The sequence below is a fragment of the Otolemur garnettii genome, unplaced genomic scaffold, assembly GCF_000181295.1.
Source record: "Otolemur garnettii isolate 467f Iridium unplaced genomic scaffold, OtoGar3 scaffold00028, whole genome shotgun sequence".
Taxonomy (NCBI): Eukaryota; Metazoa; Chordata; class Mammalia; order Primates; family Galagidae; genus Otolemur; species Otolemur garnettii.
Genome location: NW_003852423.1, coordinates 1,651,743 through 1,675,074, shown reverse-complemented (window position 1 = coordinate 1,675,074; position 23,332 = coordinate 1,651,743). Strand labels below are relative to the sequence as shown.

At 36.4% G+C, this 23,332-nt stretch overlaps 1 protein-coding gene across 2 annotated transcripts in view; it reads right to left on the bottom strand.

Annotated features, from left to right (window-relative positions):
* Nucleotides 1-23,332, bottom strand: part of HDAC9 (histone deacetylase 9) — a 906,973-nt gene that overhangs the window by 20,400 nt on the left and 863,241 nt on the right. For both annotated transcript variants that reach the window (XM_012804388.2, XM_003788483.2), the window contains exon 25: nucleotides 11,237-11,384. In XM_012804388.2, coding sequence (XP_012659842.1) covers nucleotides 11,237-11,384 — 148 coding nt within the window. The remainder of the gene's footprint in view (nucleotides 1-11,236; nucleotides 11,385-23,332) is intronic.

Here is a 23,332-nt window from a genome sequence, read left to right as displayed (position 1 = left end):
GTCCCAGCTACTTGGGAGGCTGAGGCAGGAGACTCGCTTAAGCCCAGGAGTTGGAGGTTGCTGTGAGCGTGATGCCACGGCATTCTACCCAGGGGGATAGCTTGAGGCTCCATCCTCCCCCCCCCAAAAAAAAGAAAAGAAAAAAGAAACAGAAAGTATACTGGTGGTTGTTTGGGGCTGGAGGGATGAGTTATTCAATGGCTATAGAGTTTCGATTATGCAAGATCATGTTCTAGAGATCTGTTCCACAACAATCTGCACAGAGTTAACACTGCTATACCGTCCACACAAAATGGTTAAGATGGTAAATTTTGTCACATGTTTTCTATGTGTTTTTTTTAAAATTCCTATCAGTTTTATGCATAATAGCCCCAAATTGCAAAGAAGCTGAACCACTTGGATAAACAAATGTGGGTATGCTGATGCATTGGAATAATGCACAATAATAAGAATGAAGAAACTACTGATTGCCAATAATATACATGGCCCTGAAAAACACTATACGGAGTGGAGCAGAATCAGCCAGGTGAAACAAATACAGCATAAAATGCATGATTCCATTGAAATGAAATTCAGAACTGGCAAACCTGATCAGTAGTGTTAGAAGCCAAAGATGTTTACCTCTATGGGAAGTGGCTGGGAAGAGGCACAAGCCAGCTTTTTTTTTTGCCATAATGTGAACGTTCTTGACCTAGTTCTGGGCAATGTTTACAGGAGTGTGATATAGGTAAAAATCTTAGGACTGTGCACACGTTCATACACATATATGGCAAAGCTCAGTTAAAAAATTAATCAAGATTATAGCTGCTAGAACCAGATCAGAAAACGCAGAGGAAAAATGTTAGCGATAAGGCAGGAGATATAGGTGAGGGTCCAGTTATGCAGAGCTGTGGATCCTGTGAAGGGCGTTAATGAAAATGGAAAAGCACCGAAGGGGTTTCAAGCAGAGGTGTGACAGGTGATGCTTTACAGTGTTTTATTTTGCTTTGTTTTTAAGAGCTTCCTGATAACGGTGTAGAAAACAGCTTAGAAGGAAGGTCATAGAGGATAAGAGAATAGTAACAAAAGTGTTAGAAAAGTTTGATGAGGAATGAAGATAGTCTGAATGTTGGCAGTAGAATAAAATAAAAATAGATGATGTGTTCGAGTCTTAGATGCCTTTCTTCCTATATGCGTGACACAATCCTTCACATTCTCCCAGCCTGGCTTGGCTGTCCCTAGCTCTGTGGTTCTAGTCCTACATTAGATCTTTTTTCATTCCTCAGGATCTTCCCTCAATTCTACCACATGAATTATTATTCATGTTTCATCCTGTCGTAAGAAAAGTTACTTTTTTTAGAAGTGATTAAGATTTAAGGACCATAAGATGTGGAAATTATCTTAAATGCTGACTTGGATTCCTGGTGAATCCAATCTAATCAGGAGTCTTTAAAAGAAGAAAACCTTTCTCGGATGCAAAGAGATGTGAAGTTACTGGCTCTGAAGATGGAGGAAGGGGAGCAAGGGGCGCAATTCAAAGAATGTAGGCCGCTTCCAGAAGCTGAACAAGGCCAGGGAACTAGTTCTGTCTTAGAGCCAAGGGAAAGGAATTCAGCCTTACCAATGCTTACTTTAGCCCATTGAGACCCATTATGCTAGACTTCCCACCTACAGAGCTTGTATGTTGTTTAAAACCAGTGTGTGCAAATTTGTGTTTTTGTTGTTGCTGTCCTCAGTAACATACTGGAAAAATAAGAGTAGTCTTGGGCCACACATTAAATACACAAATGCTAAGGATAGCCGATTAGTAAAAAAAAAAAAAAAGCTCCCTCCATACTTTTCATGGTATCAGACACCACAGATAAGCAAAAAAGAAAAAAAGTCCTCACAAGGCAGCGCCTGTGGCTCAAGGAGTAGGGCACCAGCCCCATATACCAGGGGTGGCAGGTTCAAAAAAAAAAAAAAAGGTCCTCACAAAATCAAGCATGTGCCTCACAGGCCTCGGGTTGGACACAACTGTTCTAAATCATTAATATGTAGTAATTTTATACAACAGCAGTAAGACACTGCTGCAGTCTCCAAGCTTGTGAAGGTTTTGAGCATGGTAATCCAGCTTCCTGGCCCTGGCTCTTCCCTCTGTGTTTGGCCTACAGAAATAATCTGAGTGTGTTTAAAAAGTGAATGAATTTTTTGCCTAGGCTGATATATAGAAGAGTTTCCCCTACATTTTCTTCTAGAATTTTTATGGGTTCATGCCTTACATTTAAGTCTTTTATCCAGCATGAATTAATTTTTGTTAGTGGTGAGAGATACAGATCCTGTTTCATTTTCTGCATGTGGCTATTCAATTTTCCCAGCACTATTTATCGAACAGGGAGTCTTTCCTCCCAGGGTATGTTGTTGTCTGCTTTGTTGAAGATCAGTTGGCTGTACGTGGATGGTTTTATGTTCTGTATCAGTTCTATTGCATTGATCTATGTCTGTATTTTTAGACCAGTACAATGCTGCTTTGGTTACTATAGCCTTGCACTATAGTTTGAAACCTGGCAGAGTGATGCTTTCAGATTCATCCTTTTTGCTTAAGATTGCTTTGGATATTCAGGCTCTTTACTGTTCCCAAATGAAGCACAGAAGTATTTTTTCTAGGTCTGTGAAATATGATAATGTTGGTATTTTGATGGGGATTACATTGAGTCTATTAATCACCTTGAGTACTGAGAACATTTTAATAATATTAATTCTATCAATCTATGATCATGTTTTTCCATTTGTTGTGTCATCCGCCATTTCTTTCCTTAGTGTTTCAAAATTCTCCTTGTAGTAAACTTTCACCTCCTTAGTTAAGTATATTCCTAGGTATTTTATTTTCTTTGTTGCTATTGTGCATGGTATGAAGTCTTTGATTTGACAGCTTCACTGTTACTGGAGTATGGAGGTACTAACTGATTTGTGTACATTGGTTTTGTAACTTCACACTTTGCTAAATTTATTTATTAATCCAAGGAGTCTCTTGGTGGAGCTTTTGGGGTTTTCTAGATGTAAGATCATATTGTCTATGAAAAGCAATAGTTTGACCTTCTCTTTTTTCAACTTGTATACCTTTTATTTTTCCCTCTTGCCTGACTGCTCTGGGTATGACTTCCAGCACTATGTTGAATAGAAGTGGTGACAGTGTGCATTCTTGTCTTGTTGCAGTTCTTAGTGGGAATGCTTTCCACTTTCCCCCATTCCAAATGATGTTGGCTGTGGGTTTACAATACTCGGCTTTTACTATTTTGAGGTATGTTTGTTTCTTCCATGCCTAGTTGTGGAGGGTTTTTTTTAAATCATGAAAGAGTGCTGGATTTTGTCATATGCTCTTTCTGTATTTACTGAGATGATCATAAGGTCTTTGTTTTTAATTCTGTTTATGTGGTCACGTTTATTGATTTACATATGTGGTACCATTCTTGCATCCTTGGGATGAAGCCAACATGATCGTGGTGAATTTTTTCTTTTCTTTTCTTTTTTTTTTTTTTTTTAATGTGGTGTTAAATTCAGTGTGCTAGTATTACATTGAGGATTTTTGTGTCTCTATTCATAAAGGATGTAAGTTGTAGTTTTCTTTTTCTGTTAGGTCCTCTTCTGATTTTGGTGAGACTGGTTTCATTGAATGAGTTGGAAAGGATTCTCTCTTTCTCATTGTTATAAAACAATTTCTGCAGTATGAGTACCAGCTCTTCTTTTAGCTCTGATAAAATTCAGCTGTGAATCCATCTGCTCTGGGTTTTTTTGTTGTTGGAAGATTTTTTATTACTGCTTTAATCTTGTACCCTGTTATTGGTGTGTTCTGCAATTCTATTTCTTCCTTATTGAGTTTTGAGAGGTTGTATGTTTCTAGGAATTTCTACATTTCTTCTCATTTTCTAGTTTATGTCTGTGGAGATTTTCATAATACTTACAGATGACATCTTATATTTCTGTGTTATCAGTTGTAATATCTACTTTTTCATGTCTGATTCAGCTTATTTGGGTTCTCTCTCTTTTATTCCTGTTTAATCTGGAAAGAGGTCTATCAATTTTGTTTAACTTTTCAAAAAACTAAATTGTTTTTCATTGATCTTTTGTATAGTTTTTATTGCTTGTTTGTTTCCCATTTTGTTTAGTTCTGTGGTGATTGTAGTAATTTCTTTTCTTCTGCTGGCTTTAGGCTTTGTTGACTCTTGCTTTTTTGGCTCCCTCTAGGTATTGGCCTAGGCAAAGATTAATGACTAAGATTCGAATAGCAATTACAGCAACAAACAAAATAAATAAATGGGATTTGATTAAATTAAGAAGATTTTGTACAGCTAAGGAAATAATCATCAGAACAAATAAACAACATACATTATGGGAGAAAATATTCCCCTACTATACATCCAACAAAAGGTTAATATCCAGAATCTATCAGGAATTCAAACAAATCAGCAAGAAAAAAAAAAAAAAACACCCCACTAAAAAGGGGGTAAAAGATGCAAACAGAAGTTTTCAAAAGAAGATAGGCAAATGGCCAATAAACATAAGAAAAAATGTTCAGCATCACTGATTATCAGAGAAATGCAAATTAAAAGCAGGAGATGCTCCCTTACCCCTGTTGGAGTGGGTTTTACTAAAAAGCGCCAAAATAATAGATGCTGGCGTGGATGCAGAGAGAAAGGAATGCTATTATGCTCTTGGTGGGGCTGAAAATTAATACATCTTTTATGGAAAATGGTATAGCAATTCCTCAAAGAACTAAAAATAGACCTACCATTCAATCCAGCAATCCCACTACTGGGTATCTACCTGAAGAAAAAGAAGACATTTTATCCAAAAGACATTTACACTTGAATGTTTATTACAGCACAATTGACAATCGCAAAGATGTGGAATCAACCCAAATGCCCATCACCTTATTTGTGGATTAAGGAAATATGGCTGATGTGTACCATATATGTACTCAGCCATAAAAAAGGATGAATTAATACCTTTTGCAACAATTTAGATAGAACTGATGACCATTATCCTAAGTGATGTATCAGTGGAAAAACAAACACCACATGTACTCACTATTAAATTGGAAATAACTGATAAGCACACAGGTGCACAGAGAGAAGTGCAAATCAAATAGGAAGAAGGTGGTAGGAGTGTATGGGTGTAAAACTTACCTAATGGGTACAATCAACACTATTCAAGTGTTGGTCACACTTGTACCCATGACTCAAGCACTATAAAAGTGATCTATGTAACCAAAGAATTTGTACCCATTTATTAGCTTGGAATTAAAGAAAATAAAAAATTACTTTAAAAGGACTATAGTTAGTAATACTATATTGTATACCAAAATTTTTCTAAAATAGTAGATTTCAGGTGCTTTTATCATACACACAGAAAGTAACGAGGTAAGATGATAGATGGATATGTTAATTTGCTTAACTGAATAATAATTTCATTTTATATATCAAAACAGCATATTGTATAACTTAAGATATATAATAAAAAAGAGATCATTTATATAAAGAGTTGGTACGTAATATTCACTTTAAAAATTAGTGGATGTGTTCAACATTCTCACATGTTCTTTCTCATTCTGCAGTTGAGAGATAATTTCATAATAAATCAGCATCACTCCATATTTTTATCTATCTTTAAATAGAATTCCTTCCTCCATTCAAACAGACATATTGTGCACACATATGTGCACACACAACCTTTATTACATTTCCTCAGCCAATCCATCTTTATGATGTAGAACCACGATAGATTCTGGTTAGTCCACATACTCTGGAAAGGGACACTGTCAATTAGGACTATGGGAAAAATGTTTAACAAATATTTTGAAAAATCTAATAAAAATATAACAACATATTCCCTTAGCAGACATAATAAGTATGGAGAGACAAGTAGAGCTCAGGTCTGATGAATTTATTCACTCATTCTCCAAATAATTGTATTACCTACAATGTACTGGACACTGAGAAAGTTCTTGAACAAGGTCAGCTTAGTGATTATCTATCCATTTCTTATTTCTAATGACTATGTTACTAATTTAAAGGTATAAATGGCCAGGTACAGCCTCTATATTCTTTCATTATAGATCACTGAATCATAAAAAACATATTAAAGGAAATAAAGCAAGTTAAGGAAGAAAGAAATCATAGAAAAGGATCAGTACCTATAGCTCAGCGGCTAGGGTGCCAACCACATACACCAGAGCTGGTAGATTCAAATCCCACCCAGGCCTGCCAAACAGCAATGACAACTAAAACCAGAAAAAAATAGCAGGTGTTGTGGCACGTGCCTGTAGTCCCAGCTACTTGGGAGGCTGAGGCAAAAGAATCACCAAAGCCCAAGAGTTTGAGGTTGCTGTGAGCTGTGATGCCACTGCACTCTACTGAGGGAGACATAGTGAGATTCTGTCTCAAGAAAGAAAAGAAAAAAAAAGAAATTATAGAAAAAATAATATAAACCAATCCTTACTGAGTCCTTATCACATGGTGTCAGGTGTTGAGTTCAGTTCTTAAGATGTGTTGTCTCATTTAATCCTATAACCCTATGAAATTGTCCTTTCATTTTATTTATTTTTTATTTTTTAAGGTATTCTTTTTTAAAATTTCAAATTAATATGAGGGTATAAATGTTTGGTCACATTGTTTTCAATTCTAAGGTAACACTCAAGTTGTAGTTGAGCTGTTCACCCAGGGGGTGTGTTGAACACTCACATTGTGCACCTTAGGTGAGATCCCATCGATAACCTTCCTTCCTTTTCCCTTCTCTCTCCTCCTCTCATCTCCCCCTTGCTACATAGTACTTGTGGGATTTTTTTGTGTGTGAGTGTATATTTGTTTATATATGGTTTCATATTAGTATTGAATACATTGGATGGTTTTTTCTCCATTACTGAGATACTTTACTAAGAAGAATGTTTTTTTAACTCCACCCATGTAAACACAAAAGATGCAAAGTCTCTATTTTTTTCTCATGGCTAAATAGTGCTCCATGGTATACATATACCACAGTTTTTTATTCCATTCATAGGTTAAGGGGCACTTGGGTTCCTTCCACGTCTTGGCAATTGTGAATCAAACTGCAGTAAATGTTCTAGTGCATGTGTCCTTGTGATAAAATAATTTTTGTTCTTCTGGGTAGGTACCTAGTAATGGGATTATGGAACCTAATGGAAGGTCAACTTTTAGTTCCTTGAGAATTCTCCATACTTCTTTCCACAGAGGTTGTATTAGTTTGCAATCCTGTTCTCTCATGTTAAAAACAAGAAAAATAAAGCCCAGAGAGATTAAATAACTGGCCGTTGAGCACATGGTCATTAAATGTAGAGATTCTAGAACAGCAGTTCTCAACATTCCTAATGTCGTGACCCACAGGTTGAGAACTGCTGTTCTATAGTCAAGCTTCACTCTTCCTCTCTAGTGTAAGTGCACAGAAGTGAAGGGGTAGACACGAGATGAGAAGCCAAGTTATGCATTTTATTTTAATTATGCTTCAATTCAATTTTATTTCTTTTTTAATATAAGCACTATTTTATAAATACTATAGAACTAAACCCTAAAATACATAATTGAGCATTACATTTAATACTCAATATGCTAAATAAAACTTCACATGAGCCCTAAGGCCACATGCTAGGCACCTTACAAAAATAGAGATTAAAATAGCCCTAGGAAGAGGATAAAAGAGAACATGAGAGGGAACAGATTGTTCTTCCTCTTACCAGTAGCTTCCAAATCTCAGCCCTCTTTTCAACTAAGGCTTGGTTAACACTGGATAAAAATTAGAAACAAAATTTACATGGGAATATTTGTTTAAAATAATGTTATCATAGAGAAAATTTAGAAACCTAAATAATTTAATATTTAGCTTCTAGAAGCCTTGGAGACACAAGCTCAATGAATAGGACATTTGAATAAAGTCTTCTTTATAAGATTATATATGAATGTATATTTAAAAGTAATCCATATTTCTGTATAAATCTTCAGATTCAGGAAAATGGGGCTACCCTTGGAGTTACTGATAGGCCATTCAAAGCTAAGGCAGATGACACTTGAGATTTTCCAGATGATTGCTACACTTTTACGCTCATAATCAAGATAATTACTCAAGAAACATAACAGCCAGGCTCACAATCATATGGCATATTATGCTTCTGGATTGTATGACGACTGGAAACCACCTCTTTCATGAGAAAGGTAGCCAAAAGTTGGCAATTAAATAATGAAACAAACATTCATACCAGACTGTGTTAAGAAAATCTAACATAATTTATATTATAATCAGTAGGTCGAGGTGACACTTGTAAATTTAACTTTCAGGGAGTTTTTAAGTTAAAAAACAAAAACAGACACAGGAATTCTAGAGAACAAATATGATCCTAAAAGCTCAGTAGTTGATCATCTTCAAGTCCTGATTGCCAGATAGGATTTTTTTCTTTATCTTCAGCAGAACCTGAACTGGCATCTGAAAGTAAACCTGAAGACTGCTGTGACCTTTCCAAAGAAGAAGTAGAAGCATTTTGAAATAGACATCTAACAAATGCAAACTACAAATCTTTCAAGGTCCTCTTCCCCAGCAAACAAGGAAAAACCCCTGATAGCGCAGTTCTTCAAATCTAAACAATATGCTATACACCCGTATGTGACCAGGTCTACTGTTTAATTTTCTTGGAATACATAACTTGCTCTCACTCAGGATTCTTTTGTTTTTTACGGACCCATCAATCATTTCTTTCCTGATGAAGTCCTTTGCCACCTGAAAATTATGTTTGAAATCTATATGTCAGCCAACCGTCTCCCAGATGAGTCCCCACACGTCAGCCTTTTCTTAGTAACTTATTCTTCAAGGTCCATCAGGGTAGTTATAAAAATGAAATGACTGTTTGTACTGTGTTGTCATCCCCCCCATCCAAGAAAAATGAACAGAAAATACTTACAATGGTTCTTAGCCAGGAGCATTTTATCCCTTATTCACTAGTGGTAAATGAGTCAGATATGAGTTGGCCAGAAAAATAGCTGCTTTACCCAAAATCTTAGTACGAAATGAGTCATCTCACTCCAAACACCAATATATCCTCCAAAATAACTGGCAAAAATTTCCCATAAAAAGAATCTTGCCTTCTTCACTCTTTTCCATCCATTTAGCTCACTGATTTTTCTAATTTTTCAATTTCCTGTGTGCTCATAATATTGCATTCACAACAAAGGCCTACAAATATTTCTACCTCTTTATCTGGTTTTGAAAGTCATTTTTCCTATGGTGAGCAGGGAGGCGATTCTGATAGCACTCCCCTGGAAAAAGTAAGTGCTGTGTGGCTTTCGAGAGCGTTCTCTCTCTCTCTCTCTCTTTCTCTCTCTCTCTCACACACACAAAATTCATGCATGGTTCAACTGAAATGTGAGAGCCAGTTCTAGAAGAATTTTTCTTTTCTTCTGCTAAAAAAGAGAATTCAAAGCCTTAGAAAATATTTTAAGCAAACTATTTTTCTTCCCACAAAAAAATCAATCAAAATAAATATTATCTGTCGAAATGTGATAAATGAAAATGGATCTAGGCTGCAAGTGTCAGTTCTGCTTTTCTGAACATCAGAACACTCACATTCAATTCTCTCTCTGCCATCAGATGAACCTTAAAAATCCCTGTGGACTGAAGCTGGGTTAAATCCCTGTAGATTCTCATGAATCAAGCACAATACGTACCTGAGGATAAGCAAATATGCTTATAGAGCCAATTCTTGCCAAAGTGCTGAGATTTTTATACTACTCTGTACTCAGATGATCACTTATTATTGTTAATTATGCTAAGCTTTGCAATTTAATGGGCAAAATTACTTACAATTCATTTCACTAAGGTTGGAATTTAGCTTCGTTTTTCTGTGTTAAATGAATTCTAAAGAATAGCTATGCTCTTTTATATCCAACACTAACAGATGTTAGTTTCCTCAGTTTTATAGCCCTCAGATGACAGACAACTAACTGTTTTTGGCCTTGGGAATAATTGCAACACCTTTGGATTATGAACTTGGTTCAGTTCTTAGATGAGAACGGCAGGGGGTTAGTTCATATTATCAAAGATGTAAAAAATGTTTTCCCCTCTGTTCTAAATATCCATAGGAAGATGCCTTTCAATACAGTAATATACAACTTTCCCCTCTCTACTGGTAATCTGCTGTTTAAGTGGTTATGAGAGAAGAAAATAATTGCATAAAAATAAAATCTCTTATTCAGTTTATCTCCCGCTCTTGGCCACAACAAGATGTTAAATCCATTAAACTCTGAGTATCCAGTAAAAGCAAAAAAGCTACAACTGTTCAAGTTTGTGCATTCTTGGGAAAATTGCCAACCTATGGACTAGTAGCAGGATCTGTGTAATTAATGGTGATGTTATTGACGGAGGGAGTCCGATTTCCTTCTCAGGAGCAATTTAAGAGTGCAAGCTGGCAGAGCTTTAGCAAAGCCTCACCTGATTCATTTTTAAATTGAGGAAATGTGACCTTGAAGTCAGCCATAGAAAGCACCAATGGATGCACATTTGGGATGGCTTTGGTCACAGTAGACTTTAAGGAAATTCTGAATGTAGCATGGTCCACAGAAAAGGATGATGAACACCAAGTGCCCAAACTGACAGACATTTCTTAAAAGGAGAATAAGCAAACCTAACCTTAGGCAAAACTTATTCCCTTCCCCAAGAAAGCTATATTCACATGAAGATGCATTGAAACCAATTCTGTCCAATCAAAACATAATATAAAATCAGACTCTAGTCCACACAATCCGTTACACACACTCTGGTCTCCTTTGCAGGCAACCTCCATTTTTATCCACTCCTTGGCCCTCCAGGACTATCACATAAGGAGTGTGCATGGATTTTGGCTATGCAACTGACTAGCATTACCTGATAAGAGAAAAGAAAAGAACATCTGGAAAAACAGAGATAACTAGGGAAAGAAGTTAAGCCCATGAGCAGTTCTTTCCATAATGATCTGCACTCAACTATCTGACAAGGAGTGATTTTTCTCACCATCTCATCCCCTCTCTTTCTGAAATGCAACCACATGCTCCAGCTCTGCAGTTCCCATGAAAAACAGAATTCTCCACAGCCTTGAGCACGTGCTGCGGCCTCGGCAGCTCCGAGAAGACAGGTGGTGGAAGTGGAGGAGACAGGTGAAGGAAAGCTTGGAGGAAGCTCCACGGACGTCAGGGATGAGACTGGATGTATTGACCCGAATTACTCTCCTGCCCTGGATTCATACCTGCTGTCTTCCTGAGCAAAGGGCTGCTCCACATCCACCGTCAGGGAGGCCAGGGCAGAAACAGTCTCTGTCTCCTCTTGCAACTGAGCACCAGCCACAGCACAGCCCCTTGGCACAGCCACCATCCTTACCGACTTCCAGTACTTGCCTAAAAAACAGAAAACCAAAAATCCAGCATAATTTATAGGAATTTCAGTTAGAGCAGTAATAATCAGAACACTCATACAGGTCCAACTCAGGGTAGTCATTAAGTTAAAATCTTCCATGTTATACACAGTTGTAATTTGGTTTCTTAACTGTTATGATTAAGACTTTTTCTCAATCCATGAATGCCAAGTTGTGAAGTGCTATATTCCCAACCCTGCATCTCTCTCTTGCTCCCAAGCCAATAAAGTGAGGAGAAATCCGTGGTCTAAAGAACTCAGTACCGGACTGACAGCTATCTCTGCAACTAAGTAAGCAAACTCTGGGCATTGTGCTCCCCTGGGAAACTCTCAAGAGACAGGGAGATAGAAGTCTTACCAAGAAAATGAATGAAATAGTAATGTCAAACATTGCTTCTCCAACCATTAGCTTTTATAAATGAAGTAGGAATATTAAAGTAAAAGAAAAGCCTGGGAATGCCAGCAGGACTCGAATGGCAGTTTTGCCAGAACAATCAAGATTGTTAGTGCTGGATGTTCTTTCTTTCTCAACCTCAGGGTGTGTACTAGAACAATAATTGATTTAAAACTTTAATATATGCACTGGCTGATGTTGGAGCCCATCCATATGTCATAGTGATTTTTTTTTTTTTTTTGAGGCAGGAAAAGAGAATGAGAGGAAAGTAGAAAGTCACTTCATGAGAGCATGCCAGTGGGATAAATATGAAAGAGCAGAGCTCATGGCTTCCCTGCAGCCCCTAAGCTGTTTTTTGTGAAGTGTTGAGTAGCCCCAAATCAAAGTAAGAGACTCTCTCGAGGTGCTGACGTGACTCACCAGGTTGAAGCTATCCCTGCAGTCTCACCAATTAGGTGGGAACGTGGCAACCAGAGTGTGCTTTCTTCTTTAAAAAAAGAAAGAAAAAATGGTATTTGAGTGGAAAGGCAGATGGATGAATACTGGTTTGGGAAGTAAGATGACTGAGTTCTGAAGCCAGCTCTGCCACTGCCACCAGCTGTCCCTCCCAATACTGCTGAGGATTGGTGGGACTTTATTTTTGCCTCTTGAAATGGGAAGATGCCTCAAATCCTGTCCAGCTCCAACATTTTGTGACTGGCCTTTCTTTATCTTACTGTTTCATGAATGAGTGGATGTCACATTACGGGAGGAGACTCAGTCCCTCAGCCATGCCCTACTGTAGGGATGGCGACTTTGCTTGCTGTGATCCCCTATTGTGACTAAGGTCTGATAATCACAAAGCTCTCAGTTTGAACCAATCAATGACACTTCTGTCAATGAACTTACAAACTAACATTTTCTGAGATCTAAGGCTGTTCTGGATATTGAGGACACAAAGACGCTTCCTTGACACCAAGAAACACATGGTCTGGGTGAGACAGCACTGTTAGTTAACAAGGACAGTTTTGTGTAGCATGGCCATGTGCTCCTTGAAAGCAAGTAAATAGAACATGGACTTAAGGTGATGAGAAAGTAAGGTGACTTGCCAGAAAAAAAAATAATACTTGATGGAATGTTTGAAAGACAATCAGAAATTAGTCAAGCTGAAATAGAGGGAGGTGGAGGTGAAAGGATATCCCTGGAGAGGGAAACAGCAATGTGAATTTACTGAGACTGGTTTATTGGGGGACAGTGTACTGCTAGCTAAGACTAACACAGGATGCGTCTGCAGTGTGGCAGCTGAGTCTGCTGCGGTAGGCAAGGGCTGATTAACATACATTCTGGAAGGACACGCAAATGCTTTTGGATGTCAATACGTGCAGGATGAGGGGCCATTTTAAGCAGAAAAGGGATAGAATTAGGTTTAAATTTTTAAAAGATCCCTATGGAAAGCTCTTGTATGATGGATTGGAAGGCGACCAGAGTAGTTGCAGGAAAACCAATCTCACACTGGTCTTCCAATCCCACGTGTTGGCAAAAATCTATGTGGGAAACCATGTCTGAACTGAAAGGAAGTGACAGAGCAGACATGAGATGCGAGAGACGTCTGGGAGGTAGGCCGTGGAAATGTATCTTGGCTTATTCTTTAGTGCCCCCTACCCGATCTCTCAATTCTGAAAGTTACGTCTGAATTGCCAGTTCCCTTCCAAGGTCCTCATTTCCCTAGATCACAAACGTCATTTTAGTTTTGCCTAAGTGGGATGTGTCTTATTACATCTCTGAGTGCATACAGCTGCACTGAGTGCCACAAAATATTATTAAACATTATTCCAGCACATCACATTTGCAAAGCTAACAACACTGCTTACTATCCTTTTCCTGTTCTCTAGAGTGACCAATGTGGAGACTCTGTCAAACACTACAGGTGTCTGGTGGTTTACAGGTTTAAGTGTAAAGACTACAAGAAGGAAAAACTTGTATTATTGAGCAACCAGTATGTGCCAAAGACTGTGCAAGGTTTTTCCATCTTATAAGTGATTTTATTTTTCAAAGGTCACATGGCCTGTAGGCCGAGGAGCTGAAATCCTTACCCAAGACTGCCTAATTCCAAAGTGTCTCTGTTTCCGCACTCTGCTGTCCACCTCCACCCACCTTCCACTACACGTGAAAATACAAAAATGATCCCAATATATGAAAATCTCAACTCAATGAGATTATGCACATTGCAAATACTTCATTTTGCCAAAGGTGGTATCTTTGGATCTTTGGTAATAACAAGTCAGCCTCAATCCTTAAATACGTAACTCCATTGACTTAAGTTTTATAAGTTTATTGCACAAAGTGAGCTAATCATTTTGAAGCTAGTTCACTCTAATCTTCATTTCATCTGGCCTGTGCTATTGCAAGTACCAGTTTTTCAGGTAAATTATTGATGAAGGCATCATAAAACTGGAGACAAGAACTCATTGAAGCATATTAATAAGCAGCCAATTGGAGATGGAACACGGAATTAAAGCTTAATTTTCAGATTGGAGATCCCACACTAATGCCAGAGAAGTCGCTGCATCATTCTGGAAAACACTTTCTACGTTTATAAAATAACAGTGGTGGGCCTAAGATTAAGGAAGGTTAATTCCCATTCTATTTCTCAATTATTACAATTATTCTGATCTCATGTTACGTATCACTCTTAAATATTATAATACATTTGTCATGGCAGAAAACCTGATCTCTCCATGAGCCTAAGAACTGAAGAAATTGGAAAACATTTACTTGTAGAAAAGATGGCACATTGATACTAATCAAGAGCTTTAATTTTCAAGCATTATACATTTTCCTCAAGACAAGAGGTCTTGGCCATAAACAAAACAAACACCTTTCTTCCTAAAACGTGATCAGGACAGAAGGCATGAATCGTTAATGAGAATCTTTAAGCAGAGCGACGGACAATAATCCTTTATATTTTGGTCTCTATGTATATGAATAGCAGGAAGAATTTTAAATAACTAAGACCTTTTTGGATAAGTTTAATGTATATGAAATACTCTGCTAAATTAAGATTAAATGTTAGGAGCTTGGCTTTTATCCAAGAGTCTTGAATTTCCTAACTCAGAAATAACTCCATACTTTAAATTCTATGTGGCTTCTGGCAAAGTCTATAAAAACAAGGAAATATTCCATATTAATAATGCATGTATAGACCACTATCTCTATTCATAACGGAGAATAATTAAAATCAAAGTAGGTATTGTCCAGATGGAGCAAGATGCAGTTCAAACCCCAGAATTTGTGAGTTATATTTTCACATGATATGTACAGTTTTTGTTTTCTCCTTATAGAAACAGATGTGCAAGAAAATCATATTTATTGTCATGGGAATAATGGCCCCATTAGCACGTAATAGAAATGAACTAAAATTTACTGCTAGAGTTTTCAGGAGCTGCTGTTTGTAAAGTCAAATATTAGGGCTACTCTCCTATGGCAATACAACTGGCAAAAGGGAGGAATTGTCCATGAAAACTAGATGTGTTCACCAACTCTGCAGTTAAGTGTTTCATCCTTACTCATTTTCCTTACTATGTAAATCTTCCCACTTTTCAGCACTGTTTTTTTCTTTTTTATTTTTTAGGAAGTCATATACACATAGATCATGAATACGTTTGTGCATATGTGGGGTACAATATGTTGATTTTTTTTTTATACAAAGCGCTGTTTTTTTAAAGAAATATTCGGCGTTTTTTTTCATTTTTTGTTTTGTCTGGTACAGGTAAAACAAGGAATGAATCTACAATAAAGATAACAAGTAGGCTATGGAGGGCATACAGGGAAGAGTTACAGGTGAGGGGCACGGTCGGGGTTTCCCTGAGTCAGAGAGGACCCATGAGTAGGCGTTCTGCAGATACTAAGTAATCACAATTCAGTATCAGCCAGATTGCCCTTGCTCATGAAAAATCTGGATAAATAGGTAGTTGTTGACTTATGAAAGTCTGTGTTAGAAATAATCCGTCTACAAAAATATTTCCCAAAGCCCCTTGCCACTTTGAAAACTTTATGGACTCAGAAATCAACCCCTTCTGTCATCATTTTGGGAACTTAGCGTTGTCACTCCTCAGATTTGTTTTTTTACCCTCTCTCCATTTGAGTGATGCTGTCTTTCATCATGACACACCACCTTCTCATAGGAGAAGAAGCTTGTGCTAACCTTAACCTCTCGCCATCACTTCAACCACAGAGATTAGTAAAATGAGGCCTACACGGGGCCTAGGACCATGGCTTCCCTAGAACTTCTTAATATGTTTTTAATATGCAATTTTTTTGCTAAATAGAGAACTTTGTCAGGATCCAAAATATTATTTAAATGCAAAAATAAAGATGTATGGAAAATCACGGAGTGACCAGATAAATTTTTCATCCAAATAGGTGCAATTTTGACAAAAATGTTAAGTTGTAGAAATGTTTATTTATTGGATAACAAATTATTCTTATCAGAGGGCCTATAAAATAATCTTATTTGAAATTTATTTTCACAAGTAAGATTTATTGTAAAAAGTAAAGAGTGTATAATTCATTATGTTGAAGCATGGTTATCAACTTCCTGACATTGATTATCTGAATACTAGAAAATTTGAATAGAATTATGATTCCTGATAAATATTCACATAGGTTAGCTTTGTGCCACATCTCTCAGGGATGATATAATATCACTGTTATTTTTATGAAAAATATATATTTTTTAATTTGGCATCTAAATATTATAGAATTTTTCTAAATAAAAATAAAATAAAATTGCCTACAATTTGCTCCCAAACTGAATTTTATGGTTAATAAGTTTAAAATTGTTGGCATTATGAATTTACTACTCTCGAAAGACTGAGCTATTTTCGATCTAGAAATACGGTCTCTGCAAGTATGGTGCTACTTGGTAAACACAGAATACATTCTGCTAAAAGCAGAATATTTTCACTTCTAATTTTTAAAAGCTTGAAATGAATAACTCTATCATTCCAAATATTTTCATGGCTACTTTCTTTTTTCTGATTTCAGAGTGCTCGTCTTTGGCAAATAGTTCATATAAGGCAAACTTGTCTAAAAGTTTTCTTTCTCACACACTTCAACATGTTGCCAAATTTGGATACTTTAAAATCATGTGACTTCTCAATTTTTTCCACCCCAGATAAGATCAATACATTTATCTAACTAAGAATAGGAGTTTCATCAAAGATTCTGCCTATAAATAGAAGTCTTTTAAAGCTTATTTACAGATTTTCCCAGTCAGAACTTTTGCATGTTTTGAGAACTTATCCTTCCATTTTGTTCAATTATTCCTTGGCTTTTGTAGGATTCAATGTAAATGTTTTTTGTTTTTGAAAAGACTGTTTCTTATTTTGGCAAATGTATAAAAGCTTCAATAGCAGATATTTTTGCTCCTTTTGATGACTATGTCTTATCAGCTTCACTGAGGCATAGTATACAGTTAATAAAATGGACAACTTTAAGGGAAGATTGTAATGCATGTTGACAAATGTGTGCAGTCGTACGGATGACATAATAATAACATAGAATGTTCTTATCACCCCGGAGTTTCCCTTTTGGCCCTTTGGAGTCAATTTCCTACTGTCCCTCTTGGCCACTGACAATCATTGAAATTCTGCCACTGTATTTTTGCCTTTTCTAGCATTTATATAAATGGAGCTATTTAATATGGAGTTTTTTAAATCTAGCTTCTTTCAATTAACATAATGATTCTGCAATTCAAATGATTTATCTTTATCTGTATCACCTGCACCTTTGTTTCTTCATATGTAATACAGTTTTTCTTTTTTCTGGCACCTTCTGAGATTTGGTTATGGTATTTCTCAGTGTGAAAAATCATGTTTCTTCTGCTTAAGATTCATTAAGTTATTTGGATCTGTGGATTCGTTGTTTTCATCAAAACATCAAAATTTATAGAAATGTTTTCTATTATTTCTTTGAATATATCTTTTACCACATGCCCTCTCTGGGACTGTAATTACAAGCTAGAGACTGACTGATTTGTCCCACACATCATTAACACACTGTTTTTTACTAGACATTTTCTCTCTGTTCTTTACTTTGGACAGTCAATAGTACTTTTTTCAACTTCGCTAACTTTTTTCTCCTGAACTGAATAACCTGCCATTAATCCATCTAGATTGTGGGTTTTTAAAAAATTTCAAATATTGGATGTTTCACCTCTGAAATTTCCACTTCAAAGTTTTTTATATTTTTCATTTAACTCTTCATAAAGATAAATGAAATGAATAGACTTTCCTCTTCAGATTGTAAGTAAATGCTTAATATTCTTAGTCCACGGATTTGTCTTGTAGTTCTAGGTCATATTTTCTAGCTCTTTGCATGCCTAGTAATTTTCATTTGGATGCTCAACTTCGATCCTTTGTATATTTTTGGTTATTGGATTTTGTTGTGTTATTTGAAAGAACATTGGACTTTATTGTAGCATAAAGATAAGTTAGATGAAATTAGTACAATACTTTTGAGGTTCACCTATAGTCTTTGTTAGAGTAGCTATAGAATAGCCTATAAAGCTAATTTAGCCCTAAAACTAAGACAATACCATTTGACATCTTTATGTTTTGCTTTGTGTATTATAAGGTCTCTGGCTAATGCAAACTATTCCCAGTTTTATGTGAACTCTTTGAATTGTTTAATCTACTGTTTGCCACTGGTTATTTTCCCAGGCTTGTGGAACTTCACTTCATGCATGAAAATATAATTAATAGTATGAAGCCTTAAAGAGACTCTTGTATATGAACATAGACCACATGTGTGCCTGCCGTGTGTGTGTGTGACTGTGCTTCACAAATTCCAGTCATTCTCCCCAAAACTTGATCTCTTTATTCCCAACTCATCAATACCACTGAATGCTACTTGGGTTATTCTTGAATTTATGCCATAGCCTGGGAACTTCCTCTCATCAGTTATTTAATAGTTTGGGTAATTACACGACTCATTTTGTATGTTTTCCTCTGGAACCACAGTCCTGAAATGTCTAAAGGACAGTGTTTCATTTTTTTCCCCCTGATTTTATCTATTTTCTAATCAAAGGCAATTCCTATAATAGATACTCTTTCATACATAGAGTCACAGGATAATTTATGGAGTATTTTGAGTAATGATTTCCAACCAAGTAGAAAAAGGCAACTCATATTTAGAAAGCTCATTTGCAAAATAACGTTTATATTATTTTATATTACTATAGAATAATCATGGAAAACTTTCCATAATGGTTGGTAATGTCAAGCCAAGAGAGAAATTTTGATGGCCCTGGCGAAGTTCTTTATATTTTGTCATCAATATCAATCATATTTCAAAAAAGTCTGCATTTCATTCACTCTAACTCTGTTTATATAAATGTTTTTTTAAAAAATTGACAATACTTTAAATTTTCAATGGTAGACTATCAAGCTTTAGGGTCTTTTAAAGAGATTTTATTAAATTTTATTGATTGTGTAACTACATTTTAAGATACTACTTATAAAAACTTAGTGATTTTGTGTATTCCATAACTAATGTCGAGCCCATTCTTATTATTTAAGAGGATGTGCTCCACCAAAACATGAATTTGTATATTAACAAAAACTCAATGACTTTATTGTTGGTGTTACCACAATTTTTTAATAGCTTTCCCAATAATGCTGCCTTTTATTTTTAGCAGCTTTATTCTAAAAGCTTTACTTTGATTCCATAAATTGAATGAAAAATATCAAACAATTATTAAAATTAACTGATTTTTCAGTTTGAAGCAATTAAGGACACTGTATCATTTAACCAAGAAATTCTTCTAATAGTGTCAACAAATGACAGCTATGATTTCACCTTCAAACTTTAAAAAAAAAAAAAACTTGTAATTTAAAACCAATTTTAAAACTTTTAAGTAATAGTCACTTTATCTAAACACAAACTTTCAAATCATCGTCATTTTATCTAAACAAAAAGTCACGTTTTACAGAGTTACTTCTGCAGTAACACTTCTTAAATTCTCCCTTTGGTGTTAGCTGTTAGTTTTGTCTTGTGTTGGTCAATAACTACTAGATTTTAAAGTAGATGCTGCTGCCTCTGTAACAGCTCTGTGTCTACAGTATTCATCTATGAGAGCACTACATACCCATGATGAATAATGAATAGTGACAAATATAGTGTGTGCATGTTACGTGTTCATTATCAACGTCCTTGAGAAATAGACATTGAGCACTCACTTTTAGAACTAACATGCACATTTGTTTTTGAGCTCATATGAGCCAATAGGGTTGATAGCAAAGTTAATTATGTAATGAGACATAAAGAAATATACATTTGGGAAGTTGCAAAGGACAAAACTTCTATGGGAAAAGAATTCAGAGTGTAAATGCTTCCTGCAAGACTGGTCTTCTCTACTTCCTGAACACATAACATCTGATTTCCCATCGTTTCTTCTATCCCATCTCCTGGCAGCTTGGTAACTTCCTGTTTGTGGAAAGCTGCAGCACTGATCACAGCACACCTAACTGGTACAGCAAGTGGCAGCCAATGGAATATTTCTCCTATTACCTCCCAGACCAGAAACCTAGGTTTCCTTTACAACTGGTATCAGGGAGGACCTTGCCTGCTTCCCTTAAAAGGAAAGTGTTTCATTAGAAGAGGGTCTGGAAAGGGGAGATGGGGTATCAATTGTAACTTTATAGATTTAACCATGGGTCAAAAGTTCTGTTTATTTTTCATGCATCTCTCACACAATCAGATGAGAAGCTGAAACAAAAATTTTAATTCAACTATAGATTGTTATACTTCATTCAAAACGAAAAATCTGAAGCAAAAAGTATATGGATGGGATGCCAGGGCAATAGATATAACCCAAGACTATCTCTGGACAACAAGACAGTGCTGGGACTGTAGCAGCCACTGTCGGTACCTTGTCTGCATGTCCTTGCCCTTAATACTTCAGTGTGCACAGCTGATTGCCATCTGCCAGACATGCATGTCTTTGGGAGGCAAGTTTTCAGCTGCCACTGGAGGCTGCTTCTTCTATGGTTGGCCAGAAGAGTCAGGAAATACTGTCCTTCAAGAACAGTATTCGGGCAATAACCATTCTGAGTTGGAGCATAAATATCTCTCTGTCTCAGTTCAGGTGAATTACTCTGAGCTATGTTTTACTTGAGCTTCTAGAGTTTCCCCAGAGCAATTAAATACTAGATACCTGCAATAATAGTTGGTCAAAAGACACTTCATTTCATTCCTTGTCTCATTTCACTATTCCCCTTTCTTTGTTCTCTTTGCCTGCACCTGCAAATAAATTGCTTGTGCATAACTCCTCATACCAAGATATGGTCTCCCAACATATATTACTAGTAAAGGAAAGCTAGCGGGAAGTGTTCTTCCTCTGCAGATCTCAGAGTCACCTCTATCAGGACTTTGATACAATCCCTGACGTGCATATTACTAAAATGCGTATGATGTTGCGTTAGAAACCAAACTTCTTTGAAAACTAATTTTTAATAAGTAATGAACAACCCCATTTCCTGGACAGAATATCATAATATGATTAGTGAATTGTTTCCCTGTAAGGAGACAAGATGGATATTAGAATTTTTTTGGTGAGTCCGAAGTCAGATGAAGGGGTGTTGGATGAACTGACACACTTTCTTAAGAAAAGGTCAGTCTCTCTACTATAAAGTTGTAAGAACACAATTCAGAAGTTATTAATGAATTAACTGCAAAGTTACTTTTTTAATTTATCAAAGAAGTGGCACTCTCAGGAGAGCTACAATGTTCCTGACAGGATGAACAACAGTCCACGTAATTCTTTGCAACTTATCACCATTTTCCTGTGTTGGAAACCAACTTATATTCAAAAGATTTTTTCTATCCCTTAGTAAATGACATTTTTGGCTTTATTATGTACCAGGCATTCTGATGGTGGAAATATAAGGTAGGTATACTTTCATAGATGTTACAGAATAGGTCAAATGATCACAGGTATTGAGTATATATGCCTCACACCTGAAATGAAGGTATAGGGTTCTATGAAATTATAAGATAAGGGAATCTGATCTTGGTTGGTGGTCAGAATTGTGTCTCTGATGAAAGGACAATATTAAGCTGGTACATGAAGGGTACATAGGAGTTAAGTACTGGAAAGAATAAATGATGGGAAAAAAACATATAAGGGACTTGACCATGGAAGAAGAGCATGATAATAGAATTGAAGGAAGGTCAGTGTGGTCAAGAGTACAAGGCAGAAGGCCTGTAATGAGCCCATTTGAGTTCAGTCATGATAAGTTTACAAGAGATCAGACTGCTACATACACTTCATAACAATCTCCAGCAGATCCACATCAAAGCAGGTCCTTTCTTTTGGAGAAAGTTGTTTGCATCATAGATTGAAATGCAGAAGAGAAAGTTAATTTAAAGTGTTATAATTTTTAAGCTGGTCAGAGAAAGAAGTAAAGAAAGAAAAGAAGACAATGAATGAGGAGAAATGAGGAATTAAAAACCAGAAAATAAAATAGAGTCTTGAGCGTGCAGGTCAGCAATCCCATGGCATGAGTTTAATGGCCTGATGTCTCCATCTGTGGCAGAGAGATGTGTTCCAGGGGTGGTTTAGGGTTCAGTGTTTTCGTCCGCTAACAGAGTAACAGAGGGTCACTTGTTATATAGATTCCTATTATTTCCTTTCTCATTCTTTTTTTTGCAGTTTTTGGCCGGGGCTGGGTTTGAACCCACCACCTCCGGCATATGGAGTCTGTGCCCTACTCCTTTGAGCCACAGGCACTGCCTTCCTTTCTCATTCCTTTAGGCATCCTATGTGTATATGCCTTAAAAAAAAAGAAATTCTATCATTATTTTACTGGGATTCCATGAAAGAGTGAAAAATAAATTCATATTTTTCATCCATTATTATGTAAAAGTAATCCCCCTCCTTTATTTAAAAACCACAAATAAGGCTTATTATTCTGTGCTTCTCATTTCTGCTGACTCTCCATAGTGGTTTGTGTCTTCATGCATTTGATTTTGTTCATTTATTAAACACGTATGTTTTTATTTATTTGAACCCACATTTTGTTGGACTTGAGCTTCGCATTATCTGCAGGTCTAAATTAGGATTGCCTTTCTCCAGAAAGGTATCCTCCTGGCTTCCTCCAGAACCCAGGAGTGGACTAGGATGAAAACTCTTTGAAGCCATCAAATTCAGTTCCAACTTTCATGCCGGTCTTAGGCTTTCCTGCACATTATAGCACTGACGTCATCACACCCTCCAGGGTACTCCCCATTTTTATGTGACTTACTGCTTACTGCTCCTTATTAAATCTTAGCTTATTTCCTCCCTCTCCCAATTCCTTACATTCTAGCAAGCTCAATACTGTATTAAAATAGTTTGTTTCAATGCATGGGGATTGTATTATATTTTAGGAGAGGCTTGTTACAGTGTCTATTCTGCTACATTGGGAATAGGAAGTCTGGTGGAATTCTGTTCTTGTTTCTGAAATGGAGTGGGAATAAGAATACAAAGAAAATGGGCTTTTGCCCCCACAGCCAGAC